Source organism: Natator depressus, chromosome 3 (genome assembly GCF_965152275.1).
Source record: "Natator depressus isolate rNatDep1 chromosome 3, rNatDep2.hap1, whole genome shotgun sequence".
Lineage (NCBI taxonomy): Eukaryota > Metazoa > Chordata > Testudines > Cheloniidae > Natator > Natator depressus.
In genome coordinates, this window is record NC_134236.1 from 133608750 (window position 1) to 133627941 (window position 19192).

General features: G+C 43.5%; 1 protein-coding gene across 1 annotated transcript in view; it reads right to left on the bottom strand.

The window, feature by feature from the left end:
• The window catches only part of TARBP1 (tRNA guanosine 2 -O-methyltransferase TARBP1), a 95472-nt gene extending 82096 nt beyond the window's left edge, over positions 1-13376 (bottom strand). Inside the window, exons 1-5 of the mRNA XM_074948858.1 lie at positions 12476-13376; positions 10763-10860; positions 8131-8197; positions 2312-2460; positions 291-343 (exon numbers count right to left, since the gene is read on the bottom strand). Coding sequence (XP_074804959.1) covers positions 291-343; positions 2312-2460; positions 8131-8197; positions 10763-10860; positions 12476-13376 — 1268 coding nt within the window. The remainder of the gene's footprint in view (positions 1-290; positions 344-2311; positions 2461-8130; positions 8198-10762; positions 10861-12475) is intronic.
• Between the last annotated feature and the right edge of the window lie 5816 nt (positions 13377-19192).

Sequence of the window (19192 nt, forward strand, 5' to 3'; positions counted from 1 at the left end):
GGCATCCCACTATTAAACTTCTGCAAGGATGAAAACTGACCATTTATTCCTATGCTTTGTTCCCTTCTCTTAGCCAGTTTTTGATCCATAACATTTTTTTGCCTCTCACCCATGACAAAGTAAGTTTCTTGAGAAGCTTCTTGTCCAAGACCTTTTGAAAGTATAAAAAATTATGTCAACTGGTTCCCCTTGCTTGACTGACAAGTTTAAAGTGATATCAACCTATATCTTACGTCAAATGTAATGGCCCATTGTTCAATACTTACTAAACTAAATAACCAATGGTTTACCTGCCATAGAGAGAACTTTCTGAAAGTGCATCCATTAACGGTCCGATAATAAACTGGAGAGAGAAAAATTAAATTTACATTAAAACCAATAAGGACATTTTATACACGCACTAAGTAGATTTATTTTACTTGTGATAAACAAGATAGAGAAAGGGTTCCTACTAATGAGAGAGGCTTTTATCATTACTAACCTACAGCAGCAGAGGATTAAGCAGTGAGCTTTGTACAGTCCGTCATTTTTGCTAGAACAACAACACTAATAGAGCGGTGGTTTGCCTATTTGGTGCAGAAGTTGGGCTATTGAGGAGAGGAAGTAAACTGATTCAAGGAACAAGAAAGGCATTAATATTAGTTGCACATGGAAGTTGAAAGGAGGAAGAGAGTGAGTCTTCACTGATCACTAGTAAAAACAGTCAACTTTAAAAAACAAACAAACAAACAAACAAACAAAAAACAAACACACACCACTGTTCCTCACTACTGCATAAGTAGGGCCCTACCAAATTCATGGATGTGAAAAACGCGTCATGGGCTGTGAAATCTGATCTCCGCCATGAAATCTGGCTATTGTAGGGGAGACCAGATTTCACAGAGTTGGGCGGCTGGACAGCAGCAGCTGCCGGTCATCAGCCGTGCTTTACTTCTGCGCTGCTGCTGGCGGTGGCGCTGCCTTCAGAGCAGGGCACCCAGCTCTTAAGGCAGCAGCAAAGAAGTAAAGGTGGCAACACCACGACCCCCCTACCATAGCCTTGCGACAGCCCCACGAGCCCCCTTTTGGGTTGTGACCCCTATGGTTACAATACCGTGAAATTTCAGATTTAAACATCTGAAACCATTACATTTATTATTTTTAAAATCCTATGACAGTGAAATTGACCAAAATGGACCATGAATTTGGTAGGGTCCTATTCATAAGTAACCTTTAAGAGTACTATAACTGAAAAAGAAAAAAAAAATTCACTTTGTACATTTCACTACACTTTGTATATAGTCAGTTCCTCTACTACAATCCATTCCCATTTGGGTCTGTTTTGCATAAAACAAAAAGGAAGAAAACTATTTTTTACAAAATAAGAAAAAAAAAGAGATTAGAACCATAACATTGGCAGGAGGACTCAGAGGCATGTACTGTAATTGTAGCGACTTTTAACCTTTTTTTAAAAAAACTGACTATAAATCAAGTTGGTGTCACTTTAATGAGAGATTGACCTAAATTGTATAAATCAGAAATTTTGGCTTTTGAGGTACCTACAAGCTGTTTCTTAGAAGTGGGGCTGGATGGTGTACAAAATAGATCATTCATACCCTGCGAGATGTAAGCTAACTACTAAATCTATGCAAATGCAATACGTTATTCCAACAGTAAAACTGAGAGTGTAGTTTTAACAACTACAATATCTCTATTATATAGTAAGAAAGACTTTTTTCATAATTTATTATAAGAGATACAGTAAAAAACTGATTATTCAACAGTCTCTAGAGATATCTGAACCTTCCCACAATAAGGGGAGATAACCATCAGGCTTCAAAGTCTGTCCTTAGAGTAGTGAAACGCTGAGCATGGACTTCAAAACTTTCTCAGTAATCTCCTTCACAACCAGATGGTTCTGCTGAACTGAGGTGCTCAACAGCTCCAGTTCTGAAAAAGCTGAGGAGCTCTACAGAACTGGATCATCAGCAACCCTCAGGGAGAAAGAGATCATATCCAACCTTCATATAAAAAGAATCCCAGTTAACTGGGATTCAACTAGACTGTACTGGTCCCTGAAATAAGGATTTGTGGCTAAATGACAAGGAACACTGCAATAGGCACTCTTTCTTTGAGCAAGGTAATCTTAGTCCTGAGATCACTTCTAAATAATGTCATTACTATTGATATAGCTATACTTGATATGGTTTTATAGAATTTGTCTAACTCCTCCTCATGATTTAGGTAATCAATTTAGGAAATGTTTCAGGTTAAAATATCTATTTATCCTGGAAAATAGCTGGGAGGGAGGTTGGTTAGGGGAATGTCTTACCTCTGAAAATCCTGGTGAATTTGGAAGGCGTTTTGTTTCATAGAGCTCCAGAAATTGAGCAACACCTTCCCTCGTCAAAGTTTTGTTTTCACTCTCAAACATCCTTTTGTAAATGCACATATGCCATGATGGGTGAAACAACCAACAACCTGGTACAAAAATGACAACTTTAACTGGTGTGTCAAATGATAGTGACATCAGCACATAATCTGTCTAGTAGTAAATTTTAAAGAAGTGTATCAAACTAAAGCGTAAAATATTGAAGGTATCATGACATGATGGTTAGCCATTACAAAACACTATTTAGAAAGATGTTATACAGGTAGCTGTTTATCTGGTGTCTAAAATGTGCTTTTCTCTAAAAACACAATATAAACGTTTATTAACATAGCTTGAAAAACTTACCTAATGCTTTCTAGCTTAAGGACTAAAACTAATAGCAAGAGGGAAAAATACTTGTTTCTTTTTCTCCTCCAAGCCACTCTCTCTGTAATTCAAAGCAATAAACAGCTATCTACTGTACTTACTTGTGACAAACTGACAGTCAACTATCTATCTAACAGATTACAATTTAACTTACTACTCACATTTTATTTTGGTTAGATCTTTTTTCCCTTCTTAGATTCACTCCATCATGGTGTATCTTTCCCAGTGTTGTCTATGGTATCCAGTTCCTTCCTCTCCTTTGTCTACTGCAATGTTGCCCAGACAGGCTGGCTCAGAACCTCCCTCCCCAGCATGTGAGCTAGGGAAAGAGGAACTTAAAACTGGCTTCATTGTGTCATATTCCTGGCTGCTGCATTGTTCTCCTGGCATCCTAGCTGGCCATCTTACTCTCTAGCTCCCGCTGCTATCTTAAGCAAAAGCTTAAGTGGAAATGGGCCTATTTGTGAGGTGGGAAAGATGAGAATTAAAGGAATTTCATGGTGATAGAATAAGTAACTTTGCTGCAGGTACTGGTCTAAATAGCTCTGACTGTCAGCATTGAAATCAATGGCACCAGTAGGTCATGTCTCACTTCAGACAGTAGCAGGGAGAGTTGAGCCATAGTTCTCACTCTGATTTGGTACCACAGGACTCGTGAGATGATTTGTGCGAGGAGTGACGATGACTCGAGTGCTTGAGTAGCCCTTCTTGGATCTTGATTCAAGTTTTTGTTCCTTGTGAGAAAATCCTAGCGAAGGTGACATCTCTTCTCCTCATGTGATCTAGGAGTCTTTGCATCCTTGTAAGCAGATGCAGAGCTTCAGGGGCACTTCTAGTCAGTATACACTCAGCTCTGCCAACTCCTGTATGGGCTAGATCAGGGGCTGGATGCATTGACTGATCAATAAAGTAGTCCCTCAAACATACCTACTGTTATTTCTGAGTCCTCTTCTTGAATGACTTGCAGATGCTACATTTCTCTCTCACATGCCCCTCTTCCCAAGAATATGAGGCATCTGATGTAAGCATCGTTCACTCGTGGGCATAACAGCCCTGCAGGAAGGACAATGCTTGAAGGCCAGGGACTTCTGAATTTCAAAGCTAATGCTGGAGGCTTTGATAAAAATATCAAAGGACGGTCCCATCCAGAATGAAAGAATAATTAACACTAGTAAGCTATCTACTAACACTACCCTATTTACACTAATATTTACAAGACAGTAAGTGATAAACATGTGAGAGAGAGAGAGGTCCATGGGCACCAGACACACTGGGAGCTCCAACTCCTAGCCACAGGCAATGCAGTCAGAGCATGAATAATTCTGTGGGCAAGTTAATGACAGAAAGGTAAAGGAGGTGTCATTTGATTCACAAAAATCTATAGACTCCTCATTTCAGTGTCGTCACCCTATCTATCATGACAAGAAAGATCCGCTACTCTCCCAGCTCCAGGTCCTCCAATTGGTGGAAATTTTGCTAGTGCAATGTCATCAAAAATGGGTAGAATTGGGTATCCTTTGAAAGCCCTTTTTCCTCACAAACACAATGGTACCAAATATGACAAACTTAGAACAATTATGTAAATATATATTCAAGAAAGTGTTTAAAATCAGCTCTCTTTTAATTATACTTTAGCACAAGCATGTCAAAAATGCAGCCATCACAAAATTAAATTGTGGCTCTCAACTGACAGTACCAAGCTATCAGCTAATGCTCATAAAATGAGAGCTAATTCCAACATGATCAGCCTTTAACTCGACACTACACAAGATGCCAGAATGAATCACCTATGTACGAATCCTGCCAATCATAGCAGCTAGCCCCACTGATAGCTCAGTTCATTTAACATTCCTTATGCAGCTGGAACGCAAGAACAAATATATCTGCAGAATTGAATCAAAATGTGTCATGACACTAGAGGTGGGCCTTTAAAGGCCTGTTCAACAGGCTAGCTAAAGTAGTCAAGAGAGTGCTAAACGAGGGAAGATATGAGCAATCAGAAGGTACAAAATCAAGATGCTGAGAACAAAATTAATCAAGAAACAAAGGGCATGCAGAGCAAAAATGCCTGAATTGCCTATGTGCTAATAGTAGGAGCCCACGTAACTAACAGAATTGGAATTGCTCATTTATGAACATAAATTTGATTTAACTGGTATTGCTGAAACCTGGTGGGATGATTCAAATAACTGGAATGTTAACATCAATAGTTATAACCGATTTAGGAAGGACTGAGTGGGCAAAAGAGGAGAGAGGGAATGGCACTCTACATTAAATATGGCTTTATCTGTCTCCGAGTCACTGATAACTTAGAAGAAAATTATCTTGAATGCTTATGGATCAATAGCCACACAGATAAAGCACAAGATGAATGATCAGACACACAGATCAAACACAATTTGTTGGGGAAAAGTCAACACACCTTTTGTAAAGGAAAATCCTGCCTCACCAATCTACAAGCATTCTTTGAGGACAGTCAACAAACATGTGGACAAAGGTGATACACTATATCCATTGTAACTGGACTTTCAGAAAGCTTTGGACAAGGTCCCTCACTAAAGGCTCTTAAGCAAACTAAGCAGTCATGGGATAAGAGGGAAGGTCCTCTCATGGATCAGTAACTGGATAAAAGATAGGAAACAAAGGGTAGGTGTAAATGGTCAGTTTTCAGAATGGAGAGAGGTAAAATAGTGGTGTTCCCAGGGAACTGTACTGGGACCAGTCCAACTCAATATATTCATAAATGATCTGGAAAAAGGGGTAAACAGTGAGGTAGCAAAATTTGCAGACAGTACAAATTACTCAAGATAGTTAAATCCAAAGCAGACTGCAAAAAGTTACCAAGGGATCTCAGAAAGCTGGGTGACTGGGCAACAAAATGGCAGATGAAATTCAGTGTTGATAATTGCAGAGTAAAGCACATTGGAAAACATAATCCCAACTATGCATAAAACGATGGGGTCTAAATTACTGTTACCACTCAAGAAAGATCTTGGAGTCACAGTGGATAGTTCTCTGAAAACATCCACTCAATGTGCATTGGTAGTCAAGGTCAAAAAGCCAACAGAATGTTAGGAACCATTAAGAAAGGGATAAATAAAAAGACAGAAAATATCAATGCCATTACAGAAATCCATGGTACTTTGAATACAGCATGCAGTTCTGGTTGCTCCATCTCAAAAAATATATAGATTAGAATTGGAAAAGGTACAAAGAAGGGCAACAAAAATGATTAAGGGTATGAAACAGCTTCCATATGAGGAGAGATTAAAAAGACTGGGACATTTCAGTTGGGAAAAGAGATAAGTAAGGGGGATGTGATAGAGATCTATAAAAACATGAATGGTGTGAAGAAAATGAATAAGGAAGTGTTATTTACTCCTTCACATAACACAAAGACCAGGCATCACCCAATGAAATTAAAAACCAGCAGGTTTAAAGCTCAGAAAAGAAAGTACTTATTCATACAACACAGTCAACCTGTGGAACTCGCTGCTGGGGGATGTTGTGAAGGCCATGTCACAATCAATAAGCTACTGTCTCTCACTCGCAAGGACAAGTTAACTGCATACTTTGCAAGGGAAATCCTACAGCAGGCAAAAAGCTGCTCGAAGAATTTTGTCATCACACGAAATAACAAAGCTGTTACCCCACACTGTTCAGTGGAGTTTCTTCATTAAAAGGCTGACACTAAAATCATCTTGCATCAATGCCCTAGAGAGAGTTGCAACAAAACTCCAGATTTTTGCACAAGACTCTACCCAAGACTTCCACAAGATTCTGTTTTTGTGCCTTCTGCTAGGGATCAGAATCGCTGTATAATCCTCAGAAATGTGTCCCTATCACACAAAGCATTAAAAGCCACTGCATTGTCAGGTGTCCACGCCCTTTTAGGATGTGACACTACTGGAAGGCTGGCATGAAAAACCAACTTATCTTAAAAAAAAAAGGAGTACTTGTGGCACCTTAGACACTGACCAATTTATTTGAACATAAGCTTTCGTGAGCTACAGCTCACTTCCTGATTCAGCCTCCGAAGACTCTCTCCTTTTCCTGAAGGTGCTCAGAATGGCTGAGATAGTCATAAATGCACTGAAGGCATTCATAACATGCGTTTACCATTTGAAAACCAACCTTACAACACTTGCCGAAATACAATGGTGGATGTTTTCCATGAAACTGACAAAGAAAAAAATTGCCACTGATTAAGGGATGTATTTATACTTGCTATCAAGAAGGCAAATCATCAAGAAATGGAACGGCTCTGGGATGATCAAGCACATCCAAAGCAAGCCTCCCCTATCAGGCATTGATAGGTCTTGGAGAACAGACTGATCACACGAGTTGTGTGTGAAATACCACGCGCTCCCAAATCAATCCTACAGCTAATCAAATGCTTTTCTGCAAAGACCAGATGCTTGCCACCTTACAAATTTATGGCCAGCAGCCTGCCCTGAACGAAAATGTATGAGCACGGCACAAACAATATCAGTGTGACAACATGTCTAGCAGTGGTAGCCGGAGACAATACTGATGACTTTGATGAATAAATGTTTCCAGTCCTACATGTCAAGGTTAACTTCCCCAGGATGACCAAAGATCAATGTCTTTTTCATGTACACAATACATACCTGTGTTGAAGTATAATTTAAAAAGTTGCTTTTTAAACATTTTCGTGAATATATATATCTATGTAATTGTTCTAGGTTTGTCTTGTTTGGTGCTTTGTATTCGTGGGAGAAAAGGCTTTTAAATGACACTCAACTCAATCCGTTTCCGACAACATTGTATTAGCAAATTTTCCAAAAACCAGAGGACCTGAAGCTGGCAGCAAGTCCACCCACCACAATGCAAAGGATGACACCACTGAAATTATGATTCTGTAGATTTTTACGAATCAAATGACACCTCCCCTGCCTTTCTATCATCAACTTGCCCATGGAATGAGATTTTACTACATTATGCTCCCAGATACTGTAATAAGAAGGAACTGAAGTGGTGTGATTTCACCCTTTATACCCTCAACTGGAGGCACCAAGAAGCTCATGAAAACTCTCTGACTCAAGTGAACTCAACACACACAGCTAAGAGAAACAGACACAAGTACTCAAAGAAGAATTAGGGGTTCTTGCCATGAAATTAGATTCCATCTTACTTCGGAGCACACTGGGCCCTGACAACGTATGTTTGGTGGACAGTCTATAAATCAATATGGAAAGCAACCCTGGATTGGACACATATCTAGCTAAAAGATAGTTGTTTCACGTGAATGGTAAGGAAAAAACATTACCATACAAATGAAAGTGTAGGTTAAAAAAACAAAACAAAAACCGTACACACACATTGATACTTAACCATTACATTAAAATAATATCTGAAAACAATCACCTTACCTTTTTCTGATACTGCATATTCATACAAACTGTTTAACTTTGGTAAGACTGGCTTTATAACATGTATCTGAAATTCAAAAGCAGATTTTATGTAATTAATTTAGTTCAACACAAACCAAAAAGTTATCATAGCTATACTTATGGGTTAGAATTTGCTCTCAGTTACACTAGTATAAAACTGGAATAACTTTATTTAAGAGTTACTCCGAATCAGTACCTTTTGTAATTAATCCTAGGATCTGGTGCATGGTACTTAGTTAGTTTACAGGTTTCTTATTGAATTGCCTTCACGGTCATGCTGTTCTATCATACCAACCAATCACCCATTAGCAATTGACATTTTCATTCATGATTTAAAACAACTTGTAGATTTTCAATTCCATAAAACAGCACAATATATTTACTAAAATGTGAAGTTTTAGTTAGCAAGACAAGTGTAGGAGTTATTTCTCTCAGTAAAGGCTATTTGTCGATACATTTCATTTTAGACAGCGAAGAGCAGCAAATGGTTTGACTACAGGTGATGGGTAAGACCCTATCAAATTCACAGCCATGAAAAACATGTCACGGGCTATGAAACCAGACCTCCCCCATGAAATCTAGCTATTGGAGGGGCGGGAGATGGGCAGGGCTGGGAGCTCCTACCATACACCAGGCTCCAGCTGCTAGCCCACCAGACTGGGGAGGGACGGGATTTTCTCTTCCTCTGCATGGCCACTCTCGGGGGGAGATCAGACCCACCTCTGGATACTTCCCCTTACTGCAGGAAGCTCCACGGCTGCTGCTACCTCTGAAGGCTCTCAGCAGCACGGGGGAGATCAGACCCACCCCCATCTCCGGGAATCTCGTCTGGCTGCAGGAAGCTTCACAGCCCAGCTCCAAAGGCAGCACAGAAGTGAGGGTGGCAATCCCACAACGCCCCTTTATCCCCTTTGTGACCCCTCCATAACCTCTTTTTGGGTCAGGACCCCCATGGTTACAACACCATGAAATTTCAGATGTAAATATCTGAAAATGTGAACCTGACCAATTTAAAAACCCTCCGGCCGTGAAATTGATCAAAATAAACCATGAATTTGATAGGACCCTAGTGATGGGGTGTACAGACCCCACACTACGGATAAAAGGAGTAGTGAAACAGTACTGTGCCCAGAAGGCCCCACCTCTCAGCAGCTGCCAGGCATGTTCCCTATGGAGGATCTGCTTAAACGGGAAGCTCTGGCAGTTAGCAGCGTGGGAGAGTGACGGAGAGACTGGCTGCAAGAAGGCAAATAGAGAGTAGTTGCTGAAGCAGAGCAATATATAGGGGGAAGACTGGGACTGTAAGATATGGCCAGGAGACCGGGGGTCTGACCTTTCCCCCTCTTCTCCCTGACCCGAGGGAACAAGTGGACTCTGGGAGTGAGCTGGAAAGCTCCCCCTGCAGCTGGAGCTCTGAATTACTGAGACTGTGCAAGGAGAAGTCTGGGGCCATGATAAAACAGGGAAGGCTAATCTAGAGTAGCAACCAGAAGGAACTGAGCCACTCCTTGCCTCTCCCCCCTTGAACCATAAGCTGGACCTGCTGGCGAGGGAGGACCTGTGTCCCCTCCACCCCAAACACCTGAGAAATCCCACAGGACTCAGGGCAGGAGCTGGCAAAGTGTGCCTTGGCCACAAGACTGCCCAGAAGAGTTATCCCAAGACTGAGAGAGACAGTTTGGCTGCAGCCTGACCACTAGGCCTGCGGGCCCCAGAGCGAAGCCCACTACAGTATGGAAAAACAAATCCTCAGAACAAGACAATACAGGTGATGAGACTGAGCTAGAAGAATGGGAAGGCTAGAAACTAGCAGATAAAATAATATGACTAGACAATGGAGTGTGGGAAGGGAAGTCTTCATGTCACAAAACGAATGAGCAAATACTACCCCACTTTGAAATGAAATAGGGCTAGAGTCAATAGGAGTCTTTTCATTGAGTCCAATGGAAATCAGGCCCGTAGTGACATTCATCCAAGGACCTTAAAGTGGCGTACTAGTCTCGCAAAGAGAAAAGGAGTACTTGTGGCACCTTAGAGACTAACCAATTTATTTGAGCATAAGCTTTCGTGAGCTACAGCTGTAGCTCACGAAAGCTTATGCTCAAATAAATTGGTTAGTCTCTAAGGTGCCACAAGTACTCCTTTTCTCTTTGCGAATACAGACTAACACGGCTGCTACTCTGAAACCTGTATTAGTCTCACTTTTCAGATGCGAAACTGAATGCAATAACGAAAGCTGATTTTCATCTTCAGCTAAGTGACTTACCCACAGTCTTTCAGCAAACTGAAACTTAGGTCTCCCAACTGCAATCCCCTGCTCTACCCACTAGATTGATTGTTGTCTCAAAGAAATTGACAGTGGGTTTCTAATGCCAAAAAAATTCAATCACACTAACTTATAAAAGCTACACGTTAAACGTTTTGCATGTGAAAGCCAAAAACTCTAAGGCAAAAAGCTTATAAAGCTGTAACAGGCTATTTAAACATGCTTGTTAAAGCAAGATTCCTAGTTTGTGATATTTGAACAAAATGTGTGATCGACAATACTGTTCACCATGTGCACATATAATCAAAAATACTCGACATGTTAAAACAAACGAAGTACACTTACCTGATTTCCTTCCAGAGTCTCCATTATTAAAATGTAATTCTCCCAAAATTGCAAAAGTTTGTCATTCTTCTCCACAGACCACCAGAAAAGACTTGGTTCTAATTGAAAATATTAAATTGTTTAAATTACAAAGATATTTCTGTTCCTATCCTTCAAGCAAAAAGTGATAAAATGTCATCTCCAGCATGAGTTATCACCACCAAGAAGTGATAACACAGCGCTTGATCCTACAGTCTTGTCACGTATACAACTCCTACTGAAATCAACAGTTTTGCCTCAACAAGGGCTGAAAAAAATCTAACTTTGTAATCTACTGAATTTTAACAGCAATTTCCCATGTGGCTGAAGTGAAAATATATGAACATGCACATATTTTTCTGATAAACCCATTTAAGACTAGATAGAAAAATGTGACAGTGCTAATCACCTGTCAGCATTTGCTATCCTTTCCAGATCTCATCACGTGTTTTTCCAATAATAGTAACTCATATTTTGTTACCTGCTGTATAAATGGTAAACTGACATGAAAGTGACACTTCTCTGAATCTGCTTGAGAAAATGAGTGTTTTATCACTTTGTGGGGATGTTGGATTGAAGATTTTATTTTTTAATTAATATTTTGCACTCACTTAAGTAACTTGCCCACAATCACACAGGAAGGCCAAGAAAACAGAACCATGTTATACTCATGCCATGTGCTTTTAATGACAGTGCAACAATCTTTAGCGTTTCAAATATTCTGAGACATTAAATATTTGGAAGTGTAAAGGGAGAATCTTGCTCCTACCTCTTGAACACCAAGCCCTAAATTATGCCTCTCTGAGTGGGTGCGGCATAAGCAGGGCCGGCAACCCTTCCCCATGCCATTTCAAGCCAGCCCTCGATGGCCAGGCTTCCATCACTGGGGAACCGAAGGGGGAACCAGTTGGTACAATTGCCAACCCTAGCAGCCCTACAGTGCATGTTTCAAGTTGCACTCTTCCCAGTGATCCCCCAGACTTCTGAGTTAAGTCTTCCATAATAGTCCACAAGACTGACTAGTCATCATGTGAAGAATGTGGGCACAGAAAGTATTCTGCAAAATGAAGGATCGCTTGAGAGGCTACAAAGTGGGTCAAAATTTGGAATGCACTTTTGTCCACTGTCTACCTCCAGCTTTACTTAAGCCTCAGTCAGAGGTTCATTAGAAAGGTGCTTAGTTTCCTTGGCTATTTAGGCAGGGCCCAGGGCTTGTTGGTGCTGATTTTTACCAAGTCTGAAATGAGGTTGTAACATGGTGGACTCCATGAACTGTTTGTTTCCGTACTTTATGGTTAACACATGCTTCTGAGCCATGTAACTGCAGAGTTTCAACTCAGCTCATAAGTAGTTGTAACAAATGCCAGAGTGTAAGCAGATCCTAACACCATTTTTGTGCGTGTACCAGTTAACCAAATTTGCCTATCTTCCTACCTCCCAATGCCCAGTACAAGAGGACAGAAATACAATTATCTCCCCGACACCAACAACTCTGCAGGGTACCTATGAAACAACTATCATCTCGGTACCCAAGCACTGGCAGAACAGCCTGGCTGTGCAGATCGCCCCACAATGCAGCAAGGCACACACCGGCCGTGCGGGGTGGCAGGCCGAGGCCCGGCTAAGCTGTGCGAGTCGCTGCTGTGTGGATGTGCCGCGCGGGGTTAGCTAGGGCAGTCGGGTGGGGCTATGTACCGTCTCCACTGTCCGGGGGGCAGGTGCAGTCCGTGCGCAGCTGATCGGACACCTCCACCGCTCGCTTCAGCAGGTAGCGGGCTCGTTTCCGGCACAGCCCGTCCCCGTCGGTGAGTCCCTTCTGCACCACTCGCCAGAAGCCCCCGCAGAGCCGGGCGTCCCGAGCCGGGCCCTCCCCGCCACCATCCCCCTCCAGGCCGGGGAACAGCAGGTCCGCCAGGGCGGTCAGGGCCAGCAGGGTCCGGCTCACCCGGAGGGCGGCAGCGCCCCCCTCCGCCCCGCGCCCCGGCGGCAGCAGCAGCCCCTCCCAGACCCGCCCCAGGGCGGCGCGGTTCCTGCTCAGCGCCGGCAGCAGCCGCCCGGCCACCAGCGCTGCCGCCACCTCCTCCCCGGCGTCGCGCCCGCCCGCCCGCACCAGCGCCAGCGCCGCGTCCACCGCCCGCTCCAGCAGGGCCGGCTCCTGCAGCTCGGGGGCCACGGCCACCAGCGCCTCCACCGCCGCCTCGGCGCCCAGCCCGCCCCCCGGCGGCTCGGCCCGCAGCGCCGCCAGCGCCTCCCCGGCCAGCCGCGCCGCCAGCGGGGCCCCGCCGAGCCGGGCGCAGAGCCGCAGCGCCCCGCAGGCGGCTCTCACCAGGCGGCGCCGCTCCGGATCGTCCGCTCCCCCGCCGCCGCCGCGCAGCAGGGGCCAGCAGCGCCCCAGCGCCACCTCCCCGGCCGCCCGTCGCAGCGCCTCCCCCCCGGCCCCGCCGGCCTCCAGCCACTGCAGCAGGAAGCGGAGGGTCTCCACGCGCTCCACGGAGAGCGGGGCGGGCCCATCGCCGCCGCACACCGCCCGCAGCAGCGCGCAGGGGTCCGGGCTGCGCGCGAGGCCCAGCAGCGCGTCCGCCAGCACCAGCTCCATGGGGGAGTGGGGGGGCTCCGCGAGGGGAAGGGGGCGCGCGCGAGAGTTAGACCGGCCGCGCGACCCAGCAGTCGCTGCCCCGCCCCTTTTCCCCCAGCAGCCTGTGCGGCTACCGTGGGGCGCCCAATGGTCTCCGAAGGCGGGGAGTCTCCCCCCAGTGTGGGAAGAGCCAGGGTGGAACCCCAGCTTCACAGCCCCTCTCTTAGGCCAAGCCTGGGCCCTTCCCTTTGCTGCAGGCCATGTACTTGTTACTGCGGTGATGGCTGCCTGTCTGGTCCGACGGTTCTGCTCTGATCGCGGTAACGTGGGTGACTTCGCCAGTAGTCAGTTGATGTTAACCCAAACTGGAGAAGGATTGTGGGCAAAATTACATGGCCTGGGACGTTATTATGCCTCCCTGCGACCCTCATTTCATGCAGTTTCCAAAAATATACTGAGTTGAGCTGCTGCCCTAGATTGGTGAAGTGGAAATAGTTCAAAAGGGATTACAACATTCAGAAGGAAAAAAGTGAACCATTGATGGTGTTTTGGGTTCAACAGAAACTTGTCCTCTCATGAAAAGGTATTTACATGCACACACACATGCTGTTTGCACAGATTCCTCTCCCCCATCCACATGAGAAGGGGCCTCAGATGCCTCTTTAGACACCATACTTCCCCCCTTGAGGCTTCTCTGCCTATCTGAGATACCCAAGAGGGTGGGGGAGTGCATGTCATCTCCCCATCCAGCCCTAGTGCGGATGGCATTAAGGTACTCTGGATTCCTGCTGGAGGAAGGGCAAACTTCACCACTCTTCTCAGCTGGACTTAGTGGAAAAGATTGGGGAAGAGATCTCAGTGTAGGGGAGTCCTCCAGGAGATTTCCCACCAGAACCCTGTCCTACAGTAACATGGATCCTAATTACAGTACATGCTGAAATCCACAGATGTGCCCAAATATACTAGATGCCTCTCCTTGGTTTTCCCAGTGCTGCCATGCAACAAGTAGCAACCCTTACTGTTTGCACATTAATTGCCTTATGGGGAAGTCTTTACAGTGAGAAAAATACAAGGAAAGAGGGAATTGGGTACTGTGGCTGATGTTCACATAAAGATCCAAAGTAAGTGGCCATATGCATTGCAGAAGGTTACTTGAAGTTGGGTAGGACAGGGGAAAGAAAAATACAAAACAACAGAAAATGATTGCGTATCAAGCCACAGAAAAGAAAAGATAGTAATAGATGTTGCCTACAGTCTTGTGACTGAGCTTTTGTGAGGAAGAGAAATGAAAGAAAAACAGTGCAAGCCAGGATAAAGGATAAGCTCTAGAATACTTGTAGCTCTTCCACATGTCCATGCTATCCTGAATGCATCCAGTCTTGTGAACCAAGAAATTAGTCCAACCTGAATCACAAAGTTCAGATCCAAATCCACACTTTTCCAAAGTTTGAGGCTGTTCAGATCAGATGTTCAAGCCCAATCTCTGGATGCCTGTAATGGAAAACTTGATTCCACAGGCTTTATGCTTCTCTCAGCAGGTGGTGCTATTGTCATTGACATTTGTTTTTCCACTTTTTTCGGCTGTTTTGAATAAAAAATCATGCAGCAAAAAGCAAATGTGTGGAAAGAAGAGTGAATATGATTGTATTAAAATGAGGAGTGCAGGGGAATGAGTGTTGATGTACAGAAAACAAAAAGGCATTTCAGAGAGAAAAGTCCTGAGATGAAATACTCATGGTATGTTTGCATGGAGAAAGGCAGACGAGAAATTATGGGACGTAAAGGGGCAATACAGAATAAGGCCCAAATTTTCAAAACTGACCCCAGGTTTTTAGGTGCCCAACCTGAAGTACTTGGGTGCTTAACACCCGCAGCTCCTCAATGACTTCAGTTGGATCTGTGGATGTTCAGCTCCTCTGAAAATCAGGCCCAGTGTGTCTCATGTCAGGCATCCAAAAACTGAGACACCCAGTTTGAACATTTTGTTCTTAAATATCTGAAGAAAATACAATCAGGCTGAGACTGGTGACTAGCAGCAGTGAATGAAGAAATCAAACTGATCAAGATCTGGCACTCCTGCACTGCACCATTGATTGCTTCTTCATGTTTCAGATATTACCACAGCTTGATTGCATCTTCATTTTTCAGATATTACTAGAGCTGATAGTGCCTAGCTTCCTTTCTTTGTCTAACTATATGCATGAAATATACACAAAGAGGAGTGCTCCTGGAAACCTCACTGATACTGTTTTCACATAACAGAATCCATTAGTAATGCTTTCTTCCATCTCTTTCTACCACTGGCTAGGAGACTCCATCCTTGTGACCCCAGGAGACCTTCTATGCCACGCTGTTGGAATTATTAATAATATTTGAAATTATTAATATGGGAAATCACCATACACTAATTTAACCATAAATTCCTTTATTAAATCCAAAGCCGAATGGTATTTATACAATTGCTCTAAACATACCTAAAAATCCTTAATAATAAGCAATTTACTACATCCCAACAGTAACAAAACATTTATAAGCATTTGATCAAGATACTTACAAACAGGCTAAACCCAGGCATGCCTAGACCGATATTGGTTGGCTCCAGTGTGGTCTGGCAGGTATTAGCAATGAACCCTTTAAGAGTTTACTTTTTATGCCCTTTAACAAACAAGGTATGTCATTGCCAATTACTGACTTCATCTAAAACCTATTTGGAGATAGTTTGCCCTTAATTCAGATGAGATTTATGACCTCCTTTCTTCCCAGGGCCTTTCCCTCCCTCCTTCTTGCTTCCCAACGGGTTTTCCATTGCAGGTGAGTTCACATAGCTTTTAATACTGGTGCGTGAGTTGGGAAGGACCATGTTGGCTCATTTTAAGACAGATTCTCTTTGTGTTATTTAAAACCATCTGCAGTCATCCCTATGTCAGAGGCCGTCTTTTTAGAAACTTCCTCTTATCTCATTAGTTATTCTTTAAACCAGACAGCCTCACAACTTCATTTCTTCTGGCCTTATAACTTACTATTTTCAAGGCCTTCGTTCTGCTTGCTCGTCAGGGCCTTTCTTTACAACATATATTCTTAACCAAACTTAAACTAACTCTAATTCTTTAATTTTATAGTTATTCTACACACACTCATTGCCAGAACACACTGTTGTTATAATCTACATCTCAAAGGTGTCATATAAGGTATCATATGTAAACTGATGACTTGCTGGTCCTGCAAAACATTGCATGATTTATGTATGGGGTATGCACAAAGAGTTATACATGTGTGCTGCAAATATGTTCTCAAAATTTGTTTGGGAGGCAGTGCATGAACCCAACCTGCCCAGTCAAAGGAATGTGTATTTACCTGTCTGACTAGCTTGGTTACAGACAGAGGACGATGTAAGTGCCTTTACCTATAAGGTAAACAAAGCCATCATGCTAAACAAGCAGGGGAATTGACCGTTTACCGATCACCCCAGGGGACAGAATCTGCACCCTAGGAAGCCTCCTGGCTCTTGAGGCAAAGACAGTGGATTTTGAGTAATATAAGTGGAGCAAAAAGACCTTTTAGTTATGCATCACTGAGGGGGACAAAGGGTGCAGCACCCTTCACGCCTGTGAAAGTTGGATCCCCTAGTCTGGAGGGCTAGGGATGCTGGTAACTGGATGGTAACTAAGAAGAAAACTGCTTAGGCAAAGATTGTAACTTGCTAAAATTAAGTTTGAGGGCTTGGCTACACTTGTGACTTACAGCACAATAAAGAGGCCCAGGCGCACTAGCTCACTACCCGTCCACACTGGCAAGGCACGTAGAGCGCTCTGACTCCGCGGCTACAGCGCTGCTGGTACTCCACCTTGGCGAGTGGAATAACATTTGCTGCACCCCCGCTGGAGCGCCGTGGCGCCAGTGTGAACGAGGTGTTGCATTACTGCACTCTGATCAGCCTCCGGAAACGTCCCATAATCCCCTTAAGTCAAGTGGTCACTCTTGTTATTGTTTTTGAATCACTGCAGGAATGCGGATATGCCCTTTGAAAGCTCAGTTTCTGACAGCCGGCTGCTTATGTGCTCTGAGACAAAGCAACCATTAGTGGGGAATGCTGTGTGTGAGAGAGAGAGGCTGGGGGGAGGGGGGGGGGGTCTGCTGCTCTCTGAACTTACAAGACAGCATGCTGACATGCTCTCAGCCCCCCAAAAACCCACTCTCTCTCCCCACAAATACACACAACACACTCCCTGTCACACTCCAGTCCCCCCCCCCATTTGAAAAGCAGGTTGCAGTCACTTGCATGCTGGGATAGCTGCCCACAATGCACCGCTCCCAATGCCGTTGCAAGTGCCGAAAATGTGGCCACGCCAGTGCGCTTGAAGCTGTCAGTGTGGACAGACTGCAGCGTTTTCCCTACTGTGCTCTCTGAAGGCTGGTTTAACTCAAAGCACTCTACATCTGCAAGTGTAGCCATGCCCTCAGTCACTATAAAGCATTTTGTTTTGTTTTATTTTTAACCATACTTGTCTCTTTTATTCTTGCTTAGTATCATTTAAAATCTCTGTTCTTTGTTAATAAACTTATTCTTGTATTCTTACAAAACCATCCCAGTGCTGTGTGTTAAAGTGAAGTGTGGTCCTCAGCTAACCAACAGCTTTGCTCCTCTGGCACAATGTCGCTTTCTCTAAAGTTAAAACTCATCTGTGTGGGAGACGGAACCTTCTCAGAGGCTGGGCCAATGAATTCCCACAGCAGCTAAAGACCATCACAAACCTCATCCCCTCTGCTCTGAGTGTAAAGCACATTTCCTTGACATTGCCTTCTCTAACATAAACTTATAGCAACATTCCACACATGTAGCTACACATTATTCATTTTTTAAAATTCCAAAACAAAACACTTCCCCGCACACACTTCTCCCCCAGAGAAAGGATGAGAGAAAAAACACGTGACAGATGTGTAGTCACATTGTTTAATGCACTATTGGAAGGCACTCAGATACTACAGTGATGAGCATAATATAAGTACCTACACAGAACAGAATATACTTGGAAAATTACAAAATGCAAAATAAAAAGAGCCCCCACAAAAAACTCAAAATACCTGTATTATCCTAGTTATCACTTTGCAATGCAGCATTACCGAGACACCCACATTTGAATCACAGGCTCAAAGGCTAATGCTTCTTTGGTGAGCAAAGCTGGGAGCACTGCAGAGGTAGCTACATTCAACAGAAGCACCTGTTAGGATATTCTAGGAAGTTGATGATAATGTAATATGTAAAGAAGGTTGTTCAAGATCTCGAAGGGGCACTGCTTTGTTGTATTTCATACTCCCCTTGACAACACATTACATAAATATAGGTAAATATGTATAGAGTGAAGGCCAATTCTTTTTTAAAGAATAAGTGTAATATTGCTGCTATTTCCAACAATAAAAGAGCCTGCACAATATGCACTATTAATCTGAACAGGCAGGTTTCTTTTGCTGGTTAATTCAATTAAAAGTTCTCAAAACCTGAAGGCAATCCAGGTAATAAACTTTCTGCTCCTTCATCAGTTTAAAATAAAAATTAATCTACTTATTCACTTAGACCAAGAATTTTAACATCATCCAGAGTTTGATGCAAAATCTGTTCTCACTTGCGTCAGTGTAACTGAGTGGAAAATTTGTCCCTTTGTATTTAAAGCAAAGCCGGAGTCCAACTGCTCTAATGCTGTCAAAAATCTTTCATTCTGCAGCTGAGAATCTAAATGGGTGGTTGGAAAATAGTGTTGTGTCTGACTTGGGCATTCCTAATGAATGAAAAGTTGCAAAGCTATAGTAGGTGGTATGTCACTGTGATCTGTAGAGGGGGA